Source organism: Chroicocephalus ridibundus, chromosome 7, assembly GCF_963924245.1.
Source record: "Chroicocephalus ridibundus chromosome 7, bChrRid1.1, whole genome shotgun sequence".
Lineage (NCBI taxonomy): Eukaryota > Metazoa > Chordata > Aves > Charadriiformes > Laridae > Chroicocephalus > Chroicocephalus ridibundus.
The window spans coordinates 20,536,402-20,553,546 of record NC_086290.1 but is presented as its reverse complement, the minus strand read 5'-3'; the positions used below and the strand labels follow the sequence as shown (position 1 = coordinate 20,553,546).

The window sequence follows — 17,145 nt, the reverse complement described above, 5'->3', positions numbered from 1 at the left end:
TCCTAGATGTGTTCTAGTCTGCCTGCTGCCTTTCCCCATCTTCCACTCTAGGTTTTGCTGGCCTTTCTCCCAGTCTAATCCCCTCAGATATTGACAGAAGTCTATAGGAAACAATACTGAGAATCGGTATCAGTTCTTCGCTGGAATTACTTGATGCCCCCAAAATTTATGAGCTGGTTCAGGGGAAAATCCTGCTCATTCCCAGTAGCATTGGGCTGGATGGTGGCCGGCTGTCATCACATTTTTGAAGAAATCAGTCATCAAATTGAAATGTAATTCACAGAGTCTTGGGGACACGATGGCTTCTTTAACTCTCTAAAATAGTGTGTAAGTAAGTGCTCAAGAAGCACCCACCTTAGCAAATGTTGTTGTCTTTGCTACTGCAGCCATTCTTTCATTTAATATGTTGAAGGTGCAGACGAATAACTTGTATAGTTAGGAATGCACCTGTCAATCTTTATTGCTTTCGGTGACATCTAGTATTTCTGCATTTTTTACTGTTATATTCATCTGAGACAGTGGGGTGTTTTTTCCTTTCCATTGTTTTTTCACTTGTTTATTGATTTGACACACCCTCACCCCCCACCTCTCCCCCTCCCCCCAAGACATTTATTTGCTTTGGATTTTGTTCAGGTTGGTTTTAAATTGGTTGGTTTTACATCTAATCAAATCATAATTGAGTCCTTGGTGCTGTCATATATAAGTATCTGAAGACATAGTAACATTTGACACAACCCTATGTATCATGTTATACATTTCACTGCACGGGGGAGAGGGTAGAAGATTATTTCTGCGTATTGTGTGACCAATATCCCTGTCTGCAGCATACCATCATGTAACTCTCCCCATTTCTTCCTATATTAAAGACTTTTTTATTTTTCTTGATTTGTCTTATTTTGATTACCTCTTATCTGCACAATGCAGGCATCCATTCCATCCTATAATAAACTTGCATGTACTTCCATTAAAAAAACAACGAACCAACCCAACAACAAAAAAACCCAAACAAACCAACCCACAAGAAAAAGAAGTTATCTTTTTTACTATCTTTAGTTCTAGGTATTTATTACAGACGTTCAGTTCTCACTCAGATATTTTTAATGCTCATTCCTGGTGACAGTTAATGGTTTTGACTACAGCTTGTTCATGTTATATTTTCTCACGCAGTCCTCAGCTGTCTTAGAAAGAGAAAGATGGATCTAGGATTGCCTTTTTCCTAACGTTATTGCTACTTTATTTTAATTGATAGCATGAGTACAACAGGCATGAGTACAACTGTCAAAGCTGAGCTTTGTATTGCTCCTCCACTTTGGTCTGCTGAGTAAGAAAAGCGTTTTTCATGACAGCGCTTCTGGTTTGAAGCTCTTATGGCAGAAATCCTAGGGAAGATCCTTGTGCAGGCTGGGAGCCAGCCACTCCTTTCATCTTTAGCAGCGATACTAAAGCCTGCAAAGATGCTCTTTTGGCTTTACATACATTCACTTTTTTAGATTATCCTAAAGCTTCCATTTGACTTGTTTATGGAGTTAAAATACTTTTTCAATGCAGCCTTTATATTCACCATCAGTGAACCTGCTAATACGTGGCAAATGGGAAGATTAACAGGCTGGAACACCTACCAGGACCTACTCATCTGCTTCAGTCTGGCTGAAATAGCTTGAACTGCATTGGCACGCAGCTGTGTGCCAGCAGTACATGTAGATAGATACACCTAGTCTTATTGTAATTTAACTATTCAGGTGAATAGCCGTGAAGCTATTGATAATGCATTCCTAGTTGTGGGCTAGGGCACTCCCCTGTCAAATGAAGCCTGCCCATATTATTGCATTCACAGCAGCTGAATTTAATTAGCTCAGGATGGTCTACAGGTGGTAGAGTCATGCACCTGACTGCAAGGTAGGACAACAATAAAAGTGAAGGCAACCTTGTGTGTCTTGGTTGGACTGCATTATTTAGTGGCCGAGGAACTTGGTGTACTTTCAAAATCATGTTCACGTCATCATTTTGATGCAGTCTGGTACTGGCCAGTCTGTCTCTTGCCTGGGAATCTGGTGCTTCTTGTACTCAAATCAAATTTTCTGGAAGTGCCAGTGCACAGGAGGAAAACGTGTCAATGAAAGCTGCAGATATCAACCAAAAAATGCCTTGTTCCCTACTTCTGTATAAGCCTAGATAGTATTTATGATGCTGCAGGCCGGTCTGGGGCAAGGTTCCTCGAAGAGCTTCTGGTAACACAGATTACTTTGCATGTCTGGAAACTGAAGAATTCTAGGTTAGTCTATTTACATGTGAGTCATAGGTCTGAGTATTTTTATTGGAAGAAGAATAATAAAAATGAATGCATTACATGGAATTAGAATAAAGTTAACATGGTTGCCAGCTTTTAGTGGGTACTTCTGCAGCCTGAGTAGCACTGTGTACTTGGCCTTAGCAAGGTAACAGCTGGGTTGTGCCCTGACGGTGTCTGTTTGAAATGGCGAAAGAGAAGCCATTGAATACCCCGAGTAGAGGCAGTGCATCAGTTAGCTTCTCTCAGTGCATTAGTTAACTTCTCTGTCTATGCATCTCGTTATGCCTTTCTATGGCTTGTGAGGGTACGCACATTTTTCTTGCAGTTCTGGAGGCAAAATGGCTGATCTCTCAGACTTTTAAATCCTCTTTCCTTCCTCCTGATGCAGCTTTTTTCAATACTCTGCCACATGAACTTGGGCACAGACAGGAGCTGTCTTGGTGGCTGGCCCAGCCTCCTCTTTTTGGTTCTATTAAAGCATCACTTAAGCATCACTTCAGGTCCCGAGACCTTTGTTCCCTCCTTTTGAAAATGGTAAAATCTGCCTGACCTGCGTGGTTTTGTGATTCATGTTTTCTGGTTTGTTCGCTGAATTAGTTTTAACTCAGATCAGTTCCCTTATCTAGTTTGTAACATGGCAGGGGGAGGGATGGCATTTTTTTTTTTTTCTTCTTTTGGAAGCACTGATTTGCAGTTTTATATAAATAGGGTCTGAGGCATGGGATCAGAACTTCTTACACTGGTTTTGTTGCTGAAGTCAACATATTGCATAACTAACGTTCTCATTTCAAACCATATGTTCCATATAAATATGTAACTTGCTTATCATACCTTGGAGTTGTGTAACATTCTACATGCCTTAAATCAGAGGCACTCTTAATGGGATTAGATGCAATCATAACTGAATTACTGTGGTGTGATAGTGGATTTAGGGGTTTATTCCCCTTAGTCTTGTCTAAGTATGTTAATGAAGAAGAAAGCTCGTTTCAGGTGAAAAGAAAAATGCACGTTTGATATTTTCTTTCAGATGTTCCTAAGCTCCAGCACATATCCTGAGATTCATGGTTATTTGCATGCAAAGGAGCAGGGGAAAAAATCATGGAAAAAATTGTACTTTCTCTTGAGACGATCTGGCCTGTATTTTTCCACTAAAGGTACTTCTAAGGTAAGGGAAGAAAAAAAAAAAAAGAGAGAGAGAGAACTATGAAGTTATGAAGTTAGAGCAAATGTGTATGTATTTATCGTTTGTTGTAATTGTAATGAAAATTTGAATATCAACTTTCTGTGATAAAAAGGAATAAAAATAATCTATTTATTGAAGATAAAATCTAGAGAGATATTGAGGTATAAAACTCGGAAAGTATTGTCTTAGAAACAGTGGTTTCTTTTTGCCTAAGTTTGCTTCATTCTGGTTAATATTCTTCAATCAGTTAACAGAGTGCCCTTTTAAAATGATTTTTCAAATAATAGTTAAAATCCTGAAGTATAAGTAGATGCGCTGAAAGGTGGACATAATACTTCATTGTCTAAAATAAACAAAAACCTATGTATAAAAGGATTTTACAGGAAGATTTTGAGAGTTCTCAAATTTTGTCACGGGGTACATTTCATTTTACTAGTTCAACGTTTGATGGCAGTACTTTAAATCTGATTATATGAAACAGGATATAATGGAGTTGAGATACCCTTTGCACAATCCACTTAAAACAATGTTTTTTGTTATTCTGAATTTTCTGTGTTACTGCCAGAGTATTCACTGAAATGTTTTTATATCCTTCAGCAAATTTCTTTTATTTGCTTCCTTGACTTAATTAACCTTAGAGGATGGAGATAATGGTTAGAACTAGGACTGGACAGTATGTTGGTTTTCAGATTATGAGAGTATATTTTATTTTGATGTTTGAAATGCATACTGCTCTCAAAACTTGACTCCTACTGTAATATTATTGTGGCTTGAAGTTAGTGGATGTTTTCCCAGAAACAATATCACTTGTACTTTGGTTTTTCTCCCTCTCTGGAAGAACGAACTCTTTGACTAGAGGGGTTTTTACTCGGCATTATAAAATTAACGTTGAGTTGTCTCTTTCTAGATTTCATGATATCACAGTTAAAACTGCAGTATGTAAGACTGTATTTTGGAACAAGATTAACTTCTATACTCTTCTTGAGTTTCTTATCTGGAGAGGCTGGCTAAAAATAATCTAACTGTATTACATTGCTTTTCTTTTTAGGAGCCAAGACATCTGCAGTTTTTCTGTGAATTCAGCAATAGTGATATGTACATGTCTTTGACAGGCAAAAAGATTTTTGGAGCACCAACTAACTATGGATTCTGCTTTAAGGTACAAGCTTATTATTCTGATACATATTAAAGCAAGCCACAGTTTTTAGGTAAGCTTAAGTTTCTTTAAGGTTTTTGAAAACAATATTCAGCTGTCTGTTATAAAATAGGAGAATTAGTGGCTTTTATTTCAACAGGTATTATCTTCAAGATATGCATTAATGCTAAAAAAATGTGCTGTGGCCTTCTAGCCTAACAAATCAGGAGGAACCAGAGACCTGAAACTGCTCTGTGCAGATGATGAACAAAGTAGGACCTGTTGGATGACAGCAATTAGGTTGCTTAAGGTAATTTTTCAGTGTGGAGTTAACTTTTTGCTGAAATTTACTATGTGAATATTTGATACTGTGCGGTAGAGAAGTAACCCAATTCTAGATTCACATGCAATAGCAGTATCAATTTTGTACTGTGAAAGCTTGTTTTTCTTCATCCCAACAAACAGAGAGAGACCATATTACTGGAATCATTGTAGGGGATGGGATTATTTTGAAGCCTTAGTCCTGCAAATACTCAGCATTAAACATATGCTTATATGTAACCATGTTGAATTCAGTGAGATTGTTCAGTAACGTTGAACAAAGCTACAGGAATACACAAGAAGGGAACTTTAATAAGTTTTTAAAATGTGTCTGTTTGTGTCAAAATAGGAATAGGTCAGTTGGTGTATTAAATGGGTAGTATTTAATGCAGAGTGTACATTTATAAAGGCAGCAGCAACGACAATGCTGTGCATTTCCTTATCCAAACACCATTTGTCCCTGGTTTTTAATGGTAAAGAAAAGCATGCGTTATCTTTTACATCTGGAAAAAATTTACTTGGCTTAGGTTTTTAAAATGCTAACCATGTTATTTTCTGGTTTTAGTATGGGATGCAGCTGTATCAGAATTACATGCAACCATATCAAGGTAGAAGTGGCTGCAGCCCTTTGAATGTAACACCTATGGTATGTCCCACAGTAGCTCCATGAATAAATACCTTGTTTCTGCCATTATGCTATTTTTAAGTAAGTTGTGTCAGTTATACTACTGACCTGATCCTGCAGATCTTTGCATGTGCAAATGCTTGCCGAAATCTTTAGGGCTGACAGGCTTGGCTAGAGAGCTAATTTATTAATTTACTTACTTAATACAAATTGGGTAGTTCAGACGAGTTAACAGGCTTTTTCCCAGTATTTTGGGAGTTCAGCTTATTATCACTGTGAAAAATAATGGAAAGAGGATTTTGAAAACAGAGCAGCAGAACTATAAATGCATTAAAAAAGAAGCAAAGTGTTTAAGGTAGTCAAGGTTACACATGCTGTAAATGACAAATAAGAAAGCTATAACAAGTCCTTTTTGGTATACAGTAATACTTCCATTTTATTTTTTTAAAAATATAAAATATTAAGTACTTAAGATGAATTTCAGCTGGTGTAATACTGACTGGACTTCAGAGGAACACCATAATTTGCCAGAACCGGGTTTTGGAGGAACAAGCGTTGCTGTGTCCATGTCCTCAATCAGATAGTTGGGATTGGATCCATTTGTCCTTTAACATCTTACGTTATCCCAATTCTTTATGAGTCATTTGATTTCAGACTTTTTCATGGATGATTTATATCACTTTTGTGGTTTTTGTTGGCTAAATTGGGTAAAAATTACTTGTTGCCGGGACTTGTGACAGTGATTTTATGGTGGATTTTTTGAGCTTTTACTACAATTCTTGCTGTTAAAATGCCTAAAAATATGCATTTGCTATCATAGGTATTCACAAAAATAGTTTTCAGTGATATTGCTAATAAGCATGGCTTGGAAATTGTTCTTAATACGCTGACCGTGTCTTTACTTTCTGTTATGTGAAGCTGTTACAGTAGCCAGCTGCTGCTTTTGTAACGGATCTGGAAGCCATTGCTGATTCTCTCTCCTCTTGCACTGTTGCGTGCATTTTGGCTCATGTAGCTTCTAACACAGGCAGAATCTGTAACCAGTATTAAGCATGGCAGTGTTTTTCTACTTGCGTATAATTCATTAATTAAACAGCAAATTGGATAAACTTGGGAATTAAGTGCACAAGCTAATGAACGTACTTCATAGGGGAACCACCTCCACGTTTCATGTTCTCAATAATTCACAACCATGTCAGCTACAAGGAGTTCCCTCCACTCTCCTAGAGGCAAACATTTTCTCTTGTTTAACCTGTTTTTTTACTTTTGCAAAGTTGTTTACAAGTTACAGTTACTCAGGCAGACGTTAGACTACAGTGTCAAGAATTAACAGTGAACTGCAGAACTGCTGTCTTCCATTTCTGGTTATATTCATGCTTGTAACCAAACAGGAACAAAACAGAGCTGCTTTGGTTTTGGACTGGGAAGCTTTGCTAACTGTACAGAAATCTGGGCCTCCTGTGTTCCAGATGTTACTTTAACTTATAGAATGCTAGAATGTTCTTTGAATTATTTGATATTCCAGTGCCTGCCAGCATTTGAGCCATTACAATCCATATTAAACTCGATTTTGTAAACCTTGGTTTCTGAGAAGTATCTTGGTGAGTTTTAAGACTGTTTTGTCAAACTTCAATGCTTTTTATTCTATTGTAACAAACTTGATCTTCACTGAGAGAAAAAAACCAAGCAGTTTGTTGAGTCTGTGACAAGAGTTAGAAAGGCTGTATTAAAATAGAAGTTAAACTCCATAGAACTAGCTGGTTTCGATGCTTAAATCTGGTAAACTTTGAGTGAAAGTTTATATAGAAAATACATAAATTTGTGACCTATTTATAGCAAAATATTTCAAATCCTTGTTCATTTGATGGTTATGTATAAGACTTTTGTATTTTATCTTTTTTCTGTTTCTTGGCCAACTTAATAACAGTTTTCTAGCTTGTTTTTGACATGCAAAGGGCTAGGTATAGTTAAAAATATAAATAGAGTTTATGGTAAAGTGATGCAAAAAGATGATCTGTCCTGCCAGACTGTAAAATTAAGCTTTGCAGCAGCGTACTGGAATTACAAATGCTCCCTAGGGTAAAATGAGTTTGGCTCTGATGGGAAACGCTGCAGATACTTGAAACACCACTTACAAACCATAATGTTTTCTCAGAAGCTGTCTTTTAAATGATGGATCTTTTAAAAAATTAACTAAATTATTTTTCTTTGTTGCAGAGAAGCATTTCAGAAAATTCTTTAGTAGCAATGGATTTCTCAGGACACAGAAGCAGAATTATAGAAAATCCAACGGAAGCCCTTTCAGTTGCAGTTGAAGAAGGATTAGCATGGCGGGTATAAACACCTTTGCTTTATCAGAATAGTTTTGTTTTGTTTTGTTTTATTTTTTTATCAAAAAAGCTTTGAAATCACGTTTTTACTTCTCTCTCATACAGAGGAGAGGGTGTCTACGACTCAACTCACATGGTAGTCCTATTGCCATGTCTAACATGGGTACGTGTGAGTTAATTCATTGCCAGAGAAATGCAATAGCTGGTTCTTTCAATAAAGGCAAAATGTTTTTTAAAATCGTTATTTCTACAGCTATACACAGATCTCAGTCATGGTTCCATCATAAAATCTCTAGAGAAGAGGCTCAGAGACTTATTTTGCAGCATGGACTTGTAGATGGGTGAGTTAATTCTTTACATAACTCTTCTGAGACATTTCTAGTCAACAACTGCTATTTTCACGTACTTCTTACTGGGGGGGTGATGGAGGAAGGAAGATTTTGCACTTACCTAATAGAAATAAAAATTCTTTTATATAGGGCTATCTGGGGATCAGTTGGTTTCTATTTTATATCTTTTGGAAGCAATAAAGTGGTGATCTAACACTTCGATTCTGTCACTGACAGATTACTTATGTCTGCTCAGAGCCAGGCACTTGAGCGCTGTATTTGCACAATATTCTCTGGGAACTGTCAACTTTGGCACCAGTGTCTTTTGTATCTCTTATTAGTGATGAAAGAATGAAAGCAAGCCTGAAAACATTGACTAACCTTATTATAAGATGAACTATGCAGGGACGGCCGTTGGAAAAAAAAAAGTATGCTTTTCCTCATGAAATGACTAAAAATTATGTTATCCCTTAATGGTAAACAATAAACATTAGGATAAGACTATTCACTTTTATTTTTGTCTCATTTAAATATTAATTTAAAAAAATGACACAGCAAGTAGGTATTTTATGTTGAAATCCTCCTGGTTTTCATTTCTGTATTTTTATCCTTACTCCCGTATGAAATGGAAACTTGAGCCTCCTTTATTCAATAAGTAATTCCATAAAACTCTAAGTTTTTCTGAGTCTGTTTCTAGTTAGGTACCTGTAACATCAGATTACTCATTTAATTCCTTCAGTTTTAGATTAAGTATGTTGTAATACTGTTTTCTACATCTACAGAAAGGGCTCTAGGAAAAAAAAGAGATGGGAAGGAAAGGGAGACAAAAATAGTCATAATCAGCAAGAATGGCTAATTGGACTTCTCCTTTTGTATTTTTACTTCTTTTTTTAATTTCAGGCCCCTGTTTTTAAACCTGTCTATTCATCCTGAAACTGCTTCTGTACTCTGCATTCATTTTTGCATTTGTTACATGAGAGGGATGGGACATGGGGAAGAATCCAATATGTATTTCTGAGCAGTATGTCATTCTAGGGATGACGAATCTCCCAGTGTCTTTCAGGGGGTACACATACATACTGTTAAATGAAAACCGGTAGATTTGACAAGTAAAGAGCAATGGTGTTTGAGATGAGGAAGTGAATACCTTGCTAATGTTAGTTTAGTAGTGTTGTTTATGTTATATTCTTGGATCTATTCATAGATACGCATTGGGTTTTTGGTGAGGATGATGCTCTTGTGTAGACTGTCTAGAATTGATTAGAACATGGTAGTATGAGCTGTTGGGTACACACTCAGGAGTTACAATGAAGTCATGAATACGTTACAGCATGTGACAAATGCTGTGCTTTTTGATGGGCTGAAAGAATGAATTGTCACCAGAAATATGGAAGTTTTTAATGGGAATAGTAAGGTTTTTAGCTTCTGGGGACAGGGGGCTAGGCAGAGAAAATAATCCATGATCCAGATCACCTTTTAAGGTGATCCCAAGCAGGGAGATCTCCTGCATATATGACAGAGGTGGTAAGACCTCCGTAATACTGCATGTACCAACAAATATGCTTATAGAAGAAAAAGAGACTGTTATATAAAGGATCTACAGTAGTCTCAGTATTTGAGTAACCCAGTAACAGAATTAGGTACAGCAACAATCTTAAGGTGTGCTATGAATAAATAAATTCTTTAGACCTATTGTTCTGGTGTTAAAACCAACTTTCTTAAAGAAGTTTATGTAACAATATTGTAGATTTCATACTTTACTCCCTAAAGGACATTTGAAGACTTTTCAGTGATAAATGGTTGACAGGATTGCGAACTGATTGGCATTTGATTGATGAATGGGGTAATAGCATTACCAAAAGGCCCATGACAAAATGCAACTGGTCATTCAGCAAATTCCTTATAAGTTTATGAAAGAGCAGTTTGGAGTAATCCAGCATGTCTAAAATGCTCCCTTACAACCAGCATTTCTAAGATTCTGTGAACTACAACCTTTTCTTCATAATGAAGTGATCTTTTTAAAAGTTCTTTGACAACTGAAGTAGGTCTGTTGTGATAAGGTTGCAAAAGAGTAAAGATCTTTTTATGTGAAGGAGGACAAATGTTGCTTATCTTTGCTGTTAAAACAAGGAAAAAAGTAAGAAAATGGACTTTAAAGGAATTGATGAATGGCAACATAAATCCTAATCAACCTTTATTTTGTTTCCTACCCCATGTGATTACTTTGTGTATTGTTTAATGTACATCTCAGTATTTGGGTGTAGAGACCCCGTTTTCAATATCTGCAAAGTGGCACATTCTTATAGTGTCTTTTTCTTGAATAAAATAAAATGCCAGTCCTTAATAACAAACGTACAAGAGATTTCAGTTTATGCAAAGGATATATCTAACTGTGCTCTGAAAATTTTCATTCATGTCCTGGAGAGGGTGAAAGGCCACTAGGTGGTGAGAGAGAGCTTGTTAGGAGAGCCCAAGTCTATTGAGAAGTTTTACTTGTCCTTATACTTTCTGTGTGCTCTTACAAGCCATATGCTGAGTTGGCATTTATCCCTCTTTAATAGCTGAATTAGTCTCTCAGGGCTCTGAATTAGACTGGATGGGGATTTTGGTCGAAATGTTAATGATTATGGACTTCAAATTTCTTAATTCCAGGTATTTTCTTACTCTGTACATATAGAACTCTAAAATCTTTGAGGATTAAATTAGTAGTTTGAAACCATGCTGTTAGTCAGTGAAAATCCACTGTAAGCCTCTGTCTGCTTTCTTCTCCAGAAGTCCTTTATTTTCATGTAGTTGTGTTCACATTCCTGATATGTGATTGGGCAAAAGTAGGCGGCCACTAGTGCTCACTTGGTTGATACCTGCAAGTCGTTCTTGCCCGTTTCTTTGGTGTCCTCAAAGAGGAGCGTGCTTGCCAACAGCTTTCCCTCCATTTCCCTTCTTTGGTACATTGGTTAGCTGTATCTGTTCAGTCCTGCACAGTACAAACAGTTCAGACTCTGTCCACTACAAAGCTGTGCATCAGGTACTTCCCTCTGTCCTCCAGACTGTTATCTGCTGATATTCCAAACCCGGTGATTCAATGAAAGTTGTCTCTTACTGGTATTCATCCTTTGCCTGTACCAGATTATCCTGCCAGGATTATGCCAAAATTACGTCTGTCCATAATTTGGCTGCAATAAATTATCAGTGAACTAGTTGCAGTGACACTGTTGGCCATTGAGAGCGTTGCGGTTTGAATAACGATGCCATAGTGAGCAGAGTGTAGCTCGGTCTCAGTGGGAATTTTGCTGATGTGCAGAAGTGAGTGTGCATTTATGAATATTGGCCAGATGTGAAAATCATTCTGGTATATCTTGCGTTACCTTTTCTGTAAACTTCCTGTTGAACTACCTTTCGAATTTTCCCTGTAATGCTTGTGATTTTGGTAACTGTCAGAGTCCAATGAAAAGTTTTGTCCGAAGCACAAACTTTGAGGGTGCTTTTCTGTCTGAAGAGATAGACTGTAATTCTATGCAGTGTAAAAACTAACACCTACAGTGTCAGTCATTCTGAGAATGCGTATTTTTCATATAATAGACAAAGTGAAGAAGAATTTAAGAAAAAGTATATCCAGTGACACGTTTGCAAAGAAATACCGATTAAAAGTGTAACTTATGTAATTAATATTATTTTTCCTTTTCACTAATACTTACTATAATGAATTTACAACAGTTTTAACTGGATGTTTACAAAAGGCTTTCCAGAGTGATCTTACTGTGAAAATTTTCAATCTCTTTTAGGGTATTCCTGGTACGTGATAGCCAAAGTAACCCCAAAACATTTGTATTGTCATTGAGTCATGGATTAAAAATAAAGCATTTTCAAATTGTACCAGTAAGTAAATTTTTCAGTTTATACATACAGTCGTAAAACAGAACAATTGAATAATTGTGATAGAATATTGATGCATTTTTTTTCTTTTGCTGTTATATGGAAGGTGTAAACATAATACCTGCATCACTAAAAATAATTGAGTTGAACATTTTTTAACTTTGCTGTTTGATTTATTATAAAGCTTGACTAGTATTATGAAATCCTAAAAAGTATCTTGAAAAAATAGGCAAATCTATTTGAACTGGAATAGAAGCAATCCTGATGGCATGGAAGTCATGTATTAATAAAGGTCATATTGCCTTTTCATTTTCCAATATGTGCACAATTTCTTTTTACTCATCTGTTTAGGTGGACTGTGGACGATGTGTGTGTATATCTCACTGACTCATCTGTTCAGGATAGTTTCTCTCAATATTTGGAGTCAAACATTTTTTGCTGACCTTTCCTCTTGATTCATGTTATTGTGATATATTCATGTCCAAGTCTTCTTCAGGGGGAAAATTTTAGCAAAAAATTGATACATTTATTTAGTCCAGCTACTTATAGGTAAGCTGAGATTTCCTAAATTGAAATCATATTTCCATCAGTTTTCATTGCAGATATCATCCAATTCTCTTGCCAGGGTGGCCAGCTTTCCCCATCTCTTCCACTCCCTCCAGAGATGGTTCGTACTGTTTTCTTTACAGGCTACTTCTGTTGAGATGGGGTACACTTCAGCATTATGTGTTTTAGCTACAGATGCTTGACATAATGGAGCAAACATAGCTTTTTCTTCTCTCTTCACAAGAACCTTTCTTTCAGACCACATAGTACTCTACCCTCCATATTTCTTCCTACTGAAGTTTCTAGGAGATTCTGCTGTTTCTCAGTAAAAATCAGTGTAGTGGCATTTTTTTTTGTTTATTTCTGATCTGGTGATCCCCTGTAATTGTTCATCAAATTTCTGTATGCCTTACTTAGGGCTTGTAGCTGATATCCTCCCCTAAAAAAGTTCCTGTAGAATAAAACTGAAGTGTTATTTGGGAGGAGGAAAGGAGTGAATCAATGTTATTTAAAAGAATGGGCCAGGATTTTCATTGTGTTAGGTACAAACAATGGAGGAGTCCTTCATCCAACAGTGGTACCTGTGCCCTGGATCCCACGCGAGCATCAACGTATGCTCTGTAATCAGAATCACAGGTGTAAGATCTCTGTGCGTCTATTGACTGTGGTTGCTTCTAGTATTTACTTTGGGATAACTGTTGTGTGGTTTAGAAAGCCTTCTGAACTCTGTACAAATACTGTATGATTCTGCTTCATTGGGATGTAATTTAACTCTCAAATTTGAGAGACCACTTTTTCTTGCCCTATTAGAAAACAGACCCTCTCTTCTCTAAGAGCAGATGTAGCAGGAAGCTGCAATTATCTTCAATTTCCTCTGAGCTGGATGATTCTCCTCTTCCCTTCAAAAAACTTATCCAGTCAATTCTAATGTTCTTCTGCAGATGTAAGCAGTGCGTTGAGGAATTAACCATATACACACATTCCAAACCCTTGCTCTCCTGTTGTAGGATCTTTGGAGGAATGGGGAATCTTTGTTTTGATATAGAGTGTCTACAGACTTGGGTCAGTTTCTCCATGCTGATTGTCTAGATGACCTGTACTGCTTCAGTTGCAAAACCTCTAAACCAGTAAAGCAGTTTACCCTTAGTTACAGGAAAAAAGGTATCTGTGATGAGAACAATCTAATCCAGAGAGAGAATGTGAATATGGAAACTGTTAGTTCCCCAAATTTAGGTATATTTCAGTTCCTTTCTGTCATTTATTTTCCAGTCGCATTCAGTACCCCTCATGGCATTCTCAACACCCTGACTTACCGCATGCTCTGTTTTTGCTAGAACAATAGTCTTTAAGGAGTTCAGAAAATTACTTTTTAATGCGGGAAAAGTTTTGTTTCCAGTTGCTGCTGATCTTCTAAATGAAGTTACAGTTTTCTAAGAAACAAGGCATTTTGTGTTACTGCAGTAAGTTGTTAGCTTATTAGTTGGAGACCAAGGCTACCTTTTTGAACTTCACATTCTACTGTTCTTCCAAACTCTTGCCCTTTTCCAGCTACTGCTAAGAGAATATAAATTTCCTACTAAATGTAAATAAGTTAACAGCATTTAGAAAGTCTTCTTACAAGTTAAAAATCATTCAGTCTCTAAAGTAATTACTTTTCTCTTACATCTTAGCTTTGGGATCCGTTTGGGATCCCATACTGTGAAAACTGGAGAACTTGATAGCTTAAATGTATTTTTCATCCTTACTACTCTGAGTTGATACAAATTAACTTCTGTGTAATCTATCCCAAAATTAGCTGTTCTGTAGTCCATGCAAAAGAAGAAGAATTGATATACATTTCTGAGATTGTCTTTTTCCAATAAATGTTCTCTCATAACGGCCTTGATAGCTTGCAGAAGATGTTAGGTTCCTGGGCAACATAACTTTGATATGAGTTTTTACTTTCCAAAATATTGATGGCTTTAGAATTAGCAATCTGTCTAGTATTCACTTTGAGGTTTGGGATTAACTTGGAAGGAGAAAAATAAGCTAAAAATGAAATCTTGGTCAACAGACATCTGAATTGTCAGCTCTTCCTTGTCTTCAGTGTGTTGGCAGGAAAATTGCATGCATAAGGAAAGTCCGATGGATGATAATCCATTTTCAGGTTCTTGGCTGGAGCACAGGAATTTACACATGTACACATTGATTGTTCCTCAACTATCAGTGTTTGACCTGGGTTAACCAAAGTCTGAGAATAAAGAAATTACAAACTACTTCCAGATATGGTAGGAAGGGGTAGAATAACCAGGAGTCATAAGCAGTTCAACAACTGCTTCAGATGAGAAACCTTAATTACAGGTAAGAGAGCTAATTATATGTTCTCCCTTCCCCTGTACTCAAGAGGGATAGTTGCATCTTTCCCTAGCACACCATCTGTTACTAGCTAGCCCTTCTTCAGTATCTTCTGTTCACTATGCTCTCAATCTTGTAAAGTATCTTTTTTTTCCCTTTTTTAGAATAGTTTAAACGTGTTTTTTTATCTTCTATTTACATTAATACTGACTAGTTCCTATTGCACTGAAGCTTCTTGATATTAGACATGTCAGCAGTAGAAGAAATAAATCAAGAAAGTATATTGTCAGCAGTGCAATACAAATCGTGCAAGAGCTAATGTTCATTAAATAGCATAGGGAAATGTTCGTAAATTTTTAAGCATCTAAAAGTCAAAAGTAATCTTTCAAGGTATGTTTTGCAGTTTCTTCTTTCTCTCTTGTACCTGTGCTAACACATGCATTTGGAGCTGCAGCAGTTCTTTCTCCTACAACAAAGAATATACCAAGCATGTTACTTTTGTGGTGGGCAGTTTTTGGTATAGCAAGTAGCATCCAGTACACCCGTGCACAATGTGTAGCCGCATTGGACCTTACAAAATAAGTGATATAAAATGTAGCAGTTACACAGCATATGAATGGAGCAAAGGTCGAAATCCATGAGTAAGTAACATCAGTAAGTTGAAACTTGGTTGTTTCTTGTCAATCTGTAAAAACTCAAGTGTTCATGTTAACCAGCTATCATGCCAAAGGCACAAAGTAGTACTATTAGTGCAGAAATAATATTCCTGTATTTATTTAACTTGTTCTTTTCTTTTAGGCATGTACCTAACTTAAAAGAGAAGTTAAAGAATGCATTATCTTTCTGTTGTTTATTTTTGATCTTGCTGTATTTTTCCCTCTCTCAATAGTCATAAGGTTATGAATATCTTGGTCTACAAGAAGAATTCTCAAACAAGTATTTCAGTCAGGAAGAAATACCATCGCAAAAGAGGATTTTATTCTATCTTTATTTTTATAATTTTTACAGTTGGAAGATGATGGGAAGCTATTCTATACCCTTGATGATGGTCATACAAGATTTACTGATCTCATCCAGCTAGTGGAATTCTACCAACTTAATAAAGGAGTACTGCCTTGCAAGTTAAAACACTATTGCGCACGAATTGCTCTTTAACCAAAGCATCTGTTGTCTCATCAGAAGGAAAGGAAGATACTGGAATACTTTTTCCCCTAAAGGCAATTTGTATAGTAAGAAGGGACAAAGCATTACATTGTAAAGATTCTATGTTTTAGATGCAAAAAATTTATATTCTATATGGATAAGAACTTTGCATTGTGATTGTCACAGCAAAATTAACTTTATGGTTTTAAAAAAACATTCTTTCCTATGTAATTCTTTAGTGTTCTCTTGGACTTCTTTGCGTTTTTTTTTTCAGCTGAAAATAATTTTAAAAAAGGTAATATTGTGTAACTTCTACAACAGTATAACTGAAGGGAAGATCTTTGTTCTTAGGTTTAAAATTAACTTTTTGTCTCTTCAAATGTTTCTCATAATTTCTATTCATCACATAGAAGAATAACATTTATTGTGGTGAGGATAAGAAGCTGAACTGCACATTTTATTTGTAAATAAAATGAATAAATATTTTGCACTATATTTTTGAATGCTACTTTGAGTATTATCATACAAAAAGTTAAAAAAAATCATTAAAACTACTTACAACTGATCAGTTGCATTGCTCTTACTGTTGTAATATTTTAATGGATTTTTTCTCTAATGACTAGATCTACATCTTTTTACAAAGCTGGAGCGTCACTTGGCTGTGATATGTATAAACATGCATAAAATATCACGTAGTGCATAAGGTGGTTTAGTGTATACCTACAGTCTCTGAGAGAGAATGAGAGTGCTGTTAAGTACTGTGGATTGTTGGGAGAGGCAATCAACTTCAATTGCCCTCAAAAAATAAAGGTAACATTATAATATTTACAATATTAACAAATATTTACAATATTTACAAATAAAGGTAAATCCAGTGAGCTTTACTCTTTGCTGAAAACCTGATGAGAATGTGTTTGCAGTCAGTTCCTAGCTTATTTTATTATTTATCGCAGAATAAAACTTTCAATATAGCTACCAGTCTTTAGAGATTGCCAAACACCTAACATCCCAACTAAAAAGAAGCATGACAGTACAC

General features: G+C 36.2%; 1 protein-coding gene across 5 annotated transcripts in view; it reads left to right on the top strand.

The window, feature by feature from the left end:
• Positions 1–16,796, top strand: part of GRB14 (growth factor receptor bound protein 14) — a 66,687-nt gene extending 49,891 nt beyond the window's left edge. For 3 of the 5 annotated variants that reach the window (XM_063341996.1, XM_063341995.1, XM_063341999.1), the window contains 9 exons: positions 3,318–3,455; positions 4,522–4,632; positions 4,823–4,918; positions 5,495–5,575; positions 7,772–7,888; positions 7,990–8,047; positions 8,138–8,225; positions 11,996–12,089; positions 15,975–16,796. In XM_063341996.1, coding sequence (XP_063198066.1) covers positions 3,318–3,455; positions 4,522–4,632; positions 4,823–4,918; positions 5,495–5,575; positions 7,772–7,888; positions 7,990–8,047; positions 8,138–8,225; positions 11,996–12,089; positions 15,975–16,121 — 930 coding nt within the window. In that variant the 3' untranslated portion in view covers positions 16,122–16,796. The remainder of the gene's footprint in view (positions 1–3,317; positions 3,456–4,521; positions 4,633–4,822; positions 4,919–5,494; positions 5,576–7,771; positions 7,889–7,989; positions 8,048–8,137; positions 8,226–11,995; positions 12,090–15,974) is intronic. The other 2 variants (XM_063341997.1, XM_063341998.1) reach the window with 2 other exon arrangements.
• The last annotated feature ends 349 nt before the right edge of the window (positions 16,797–17,145 follow it).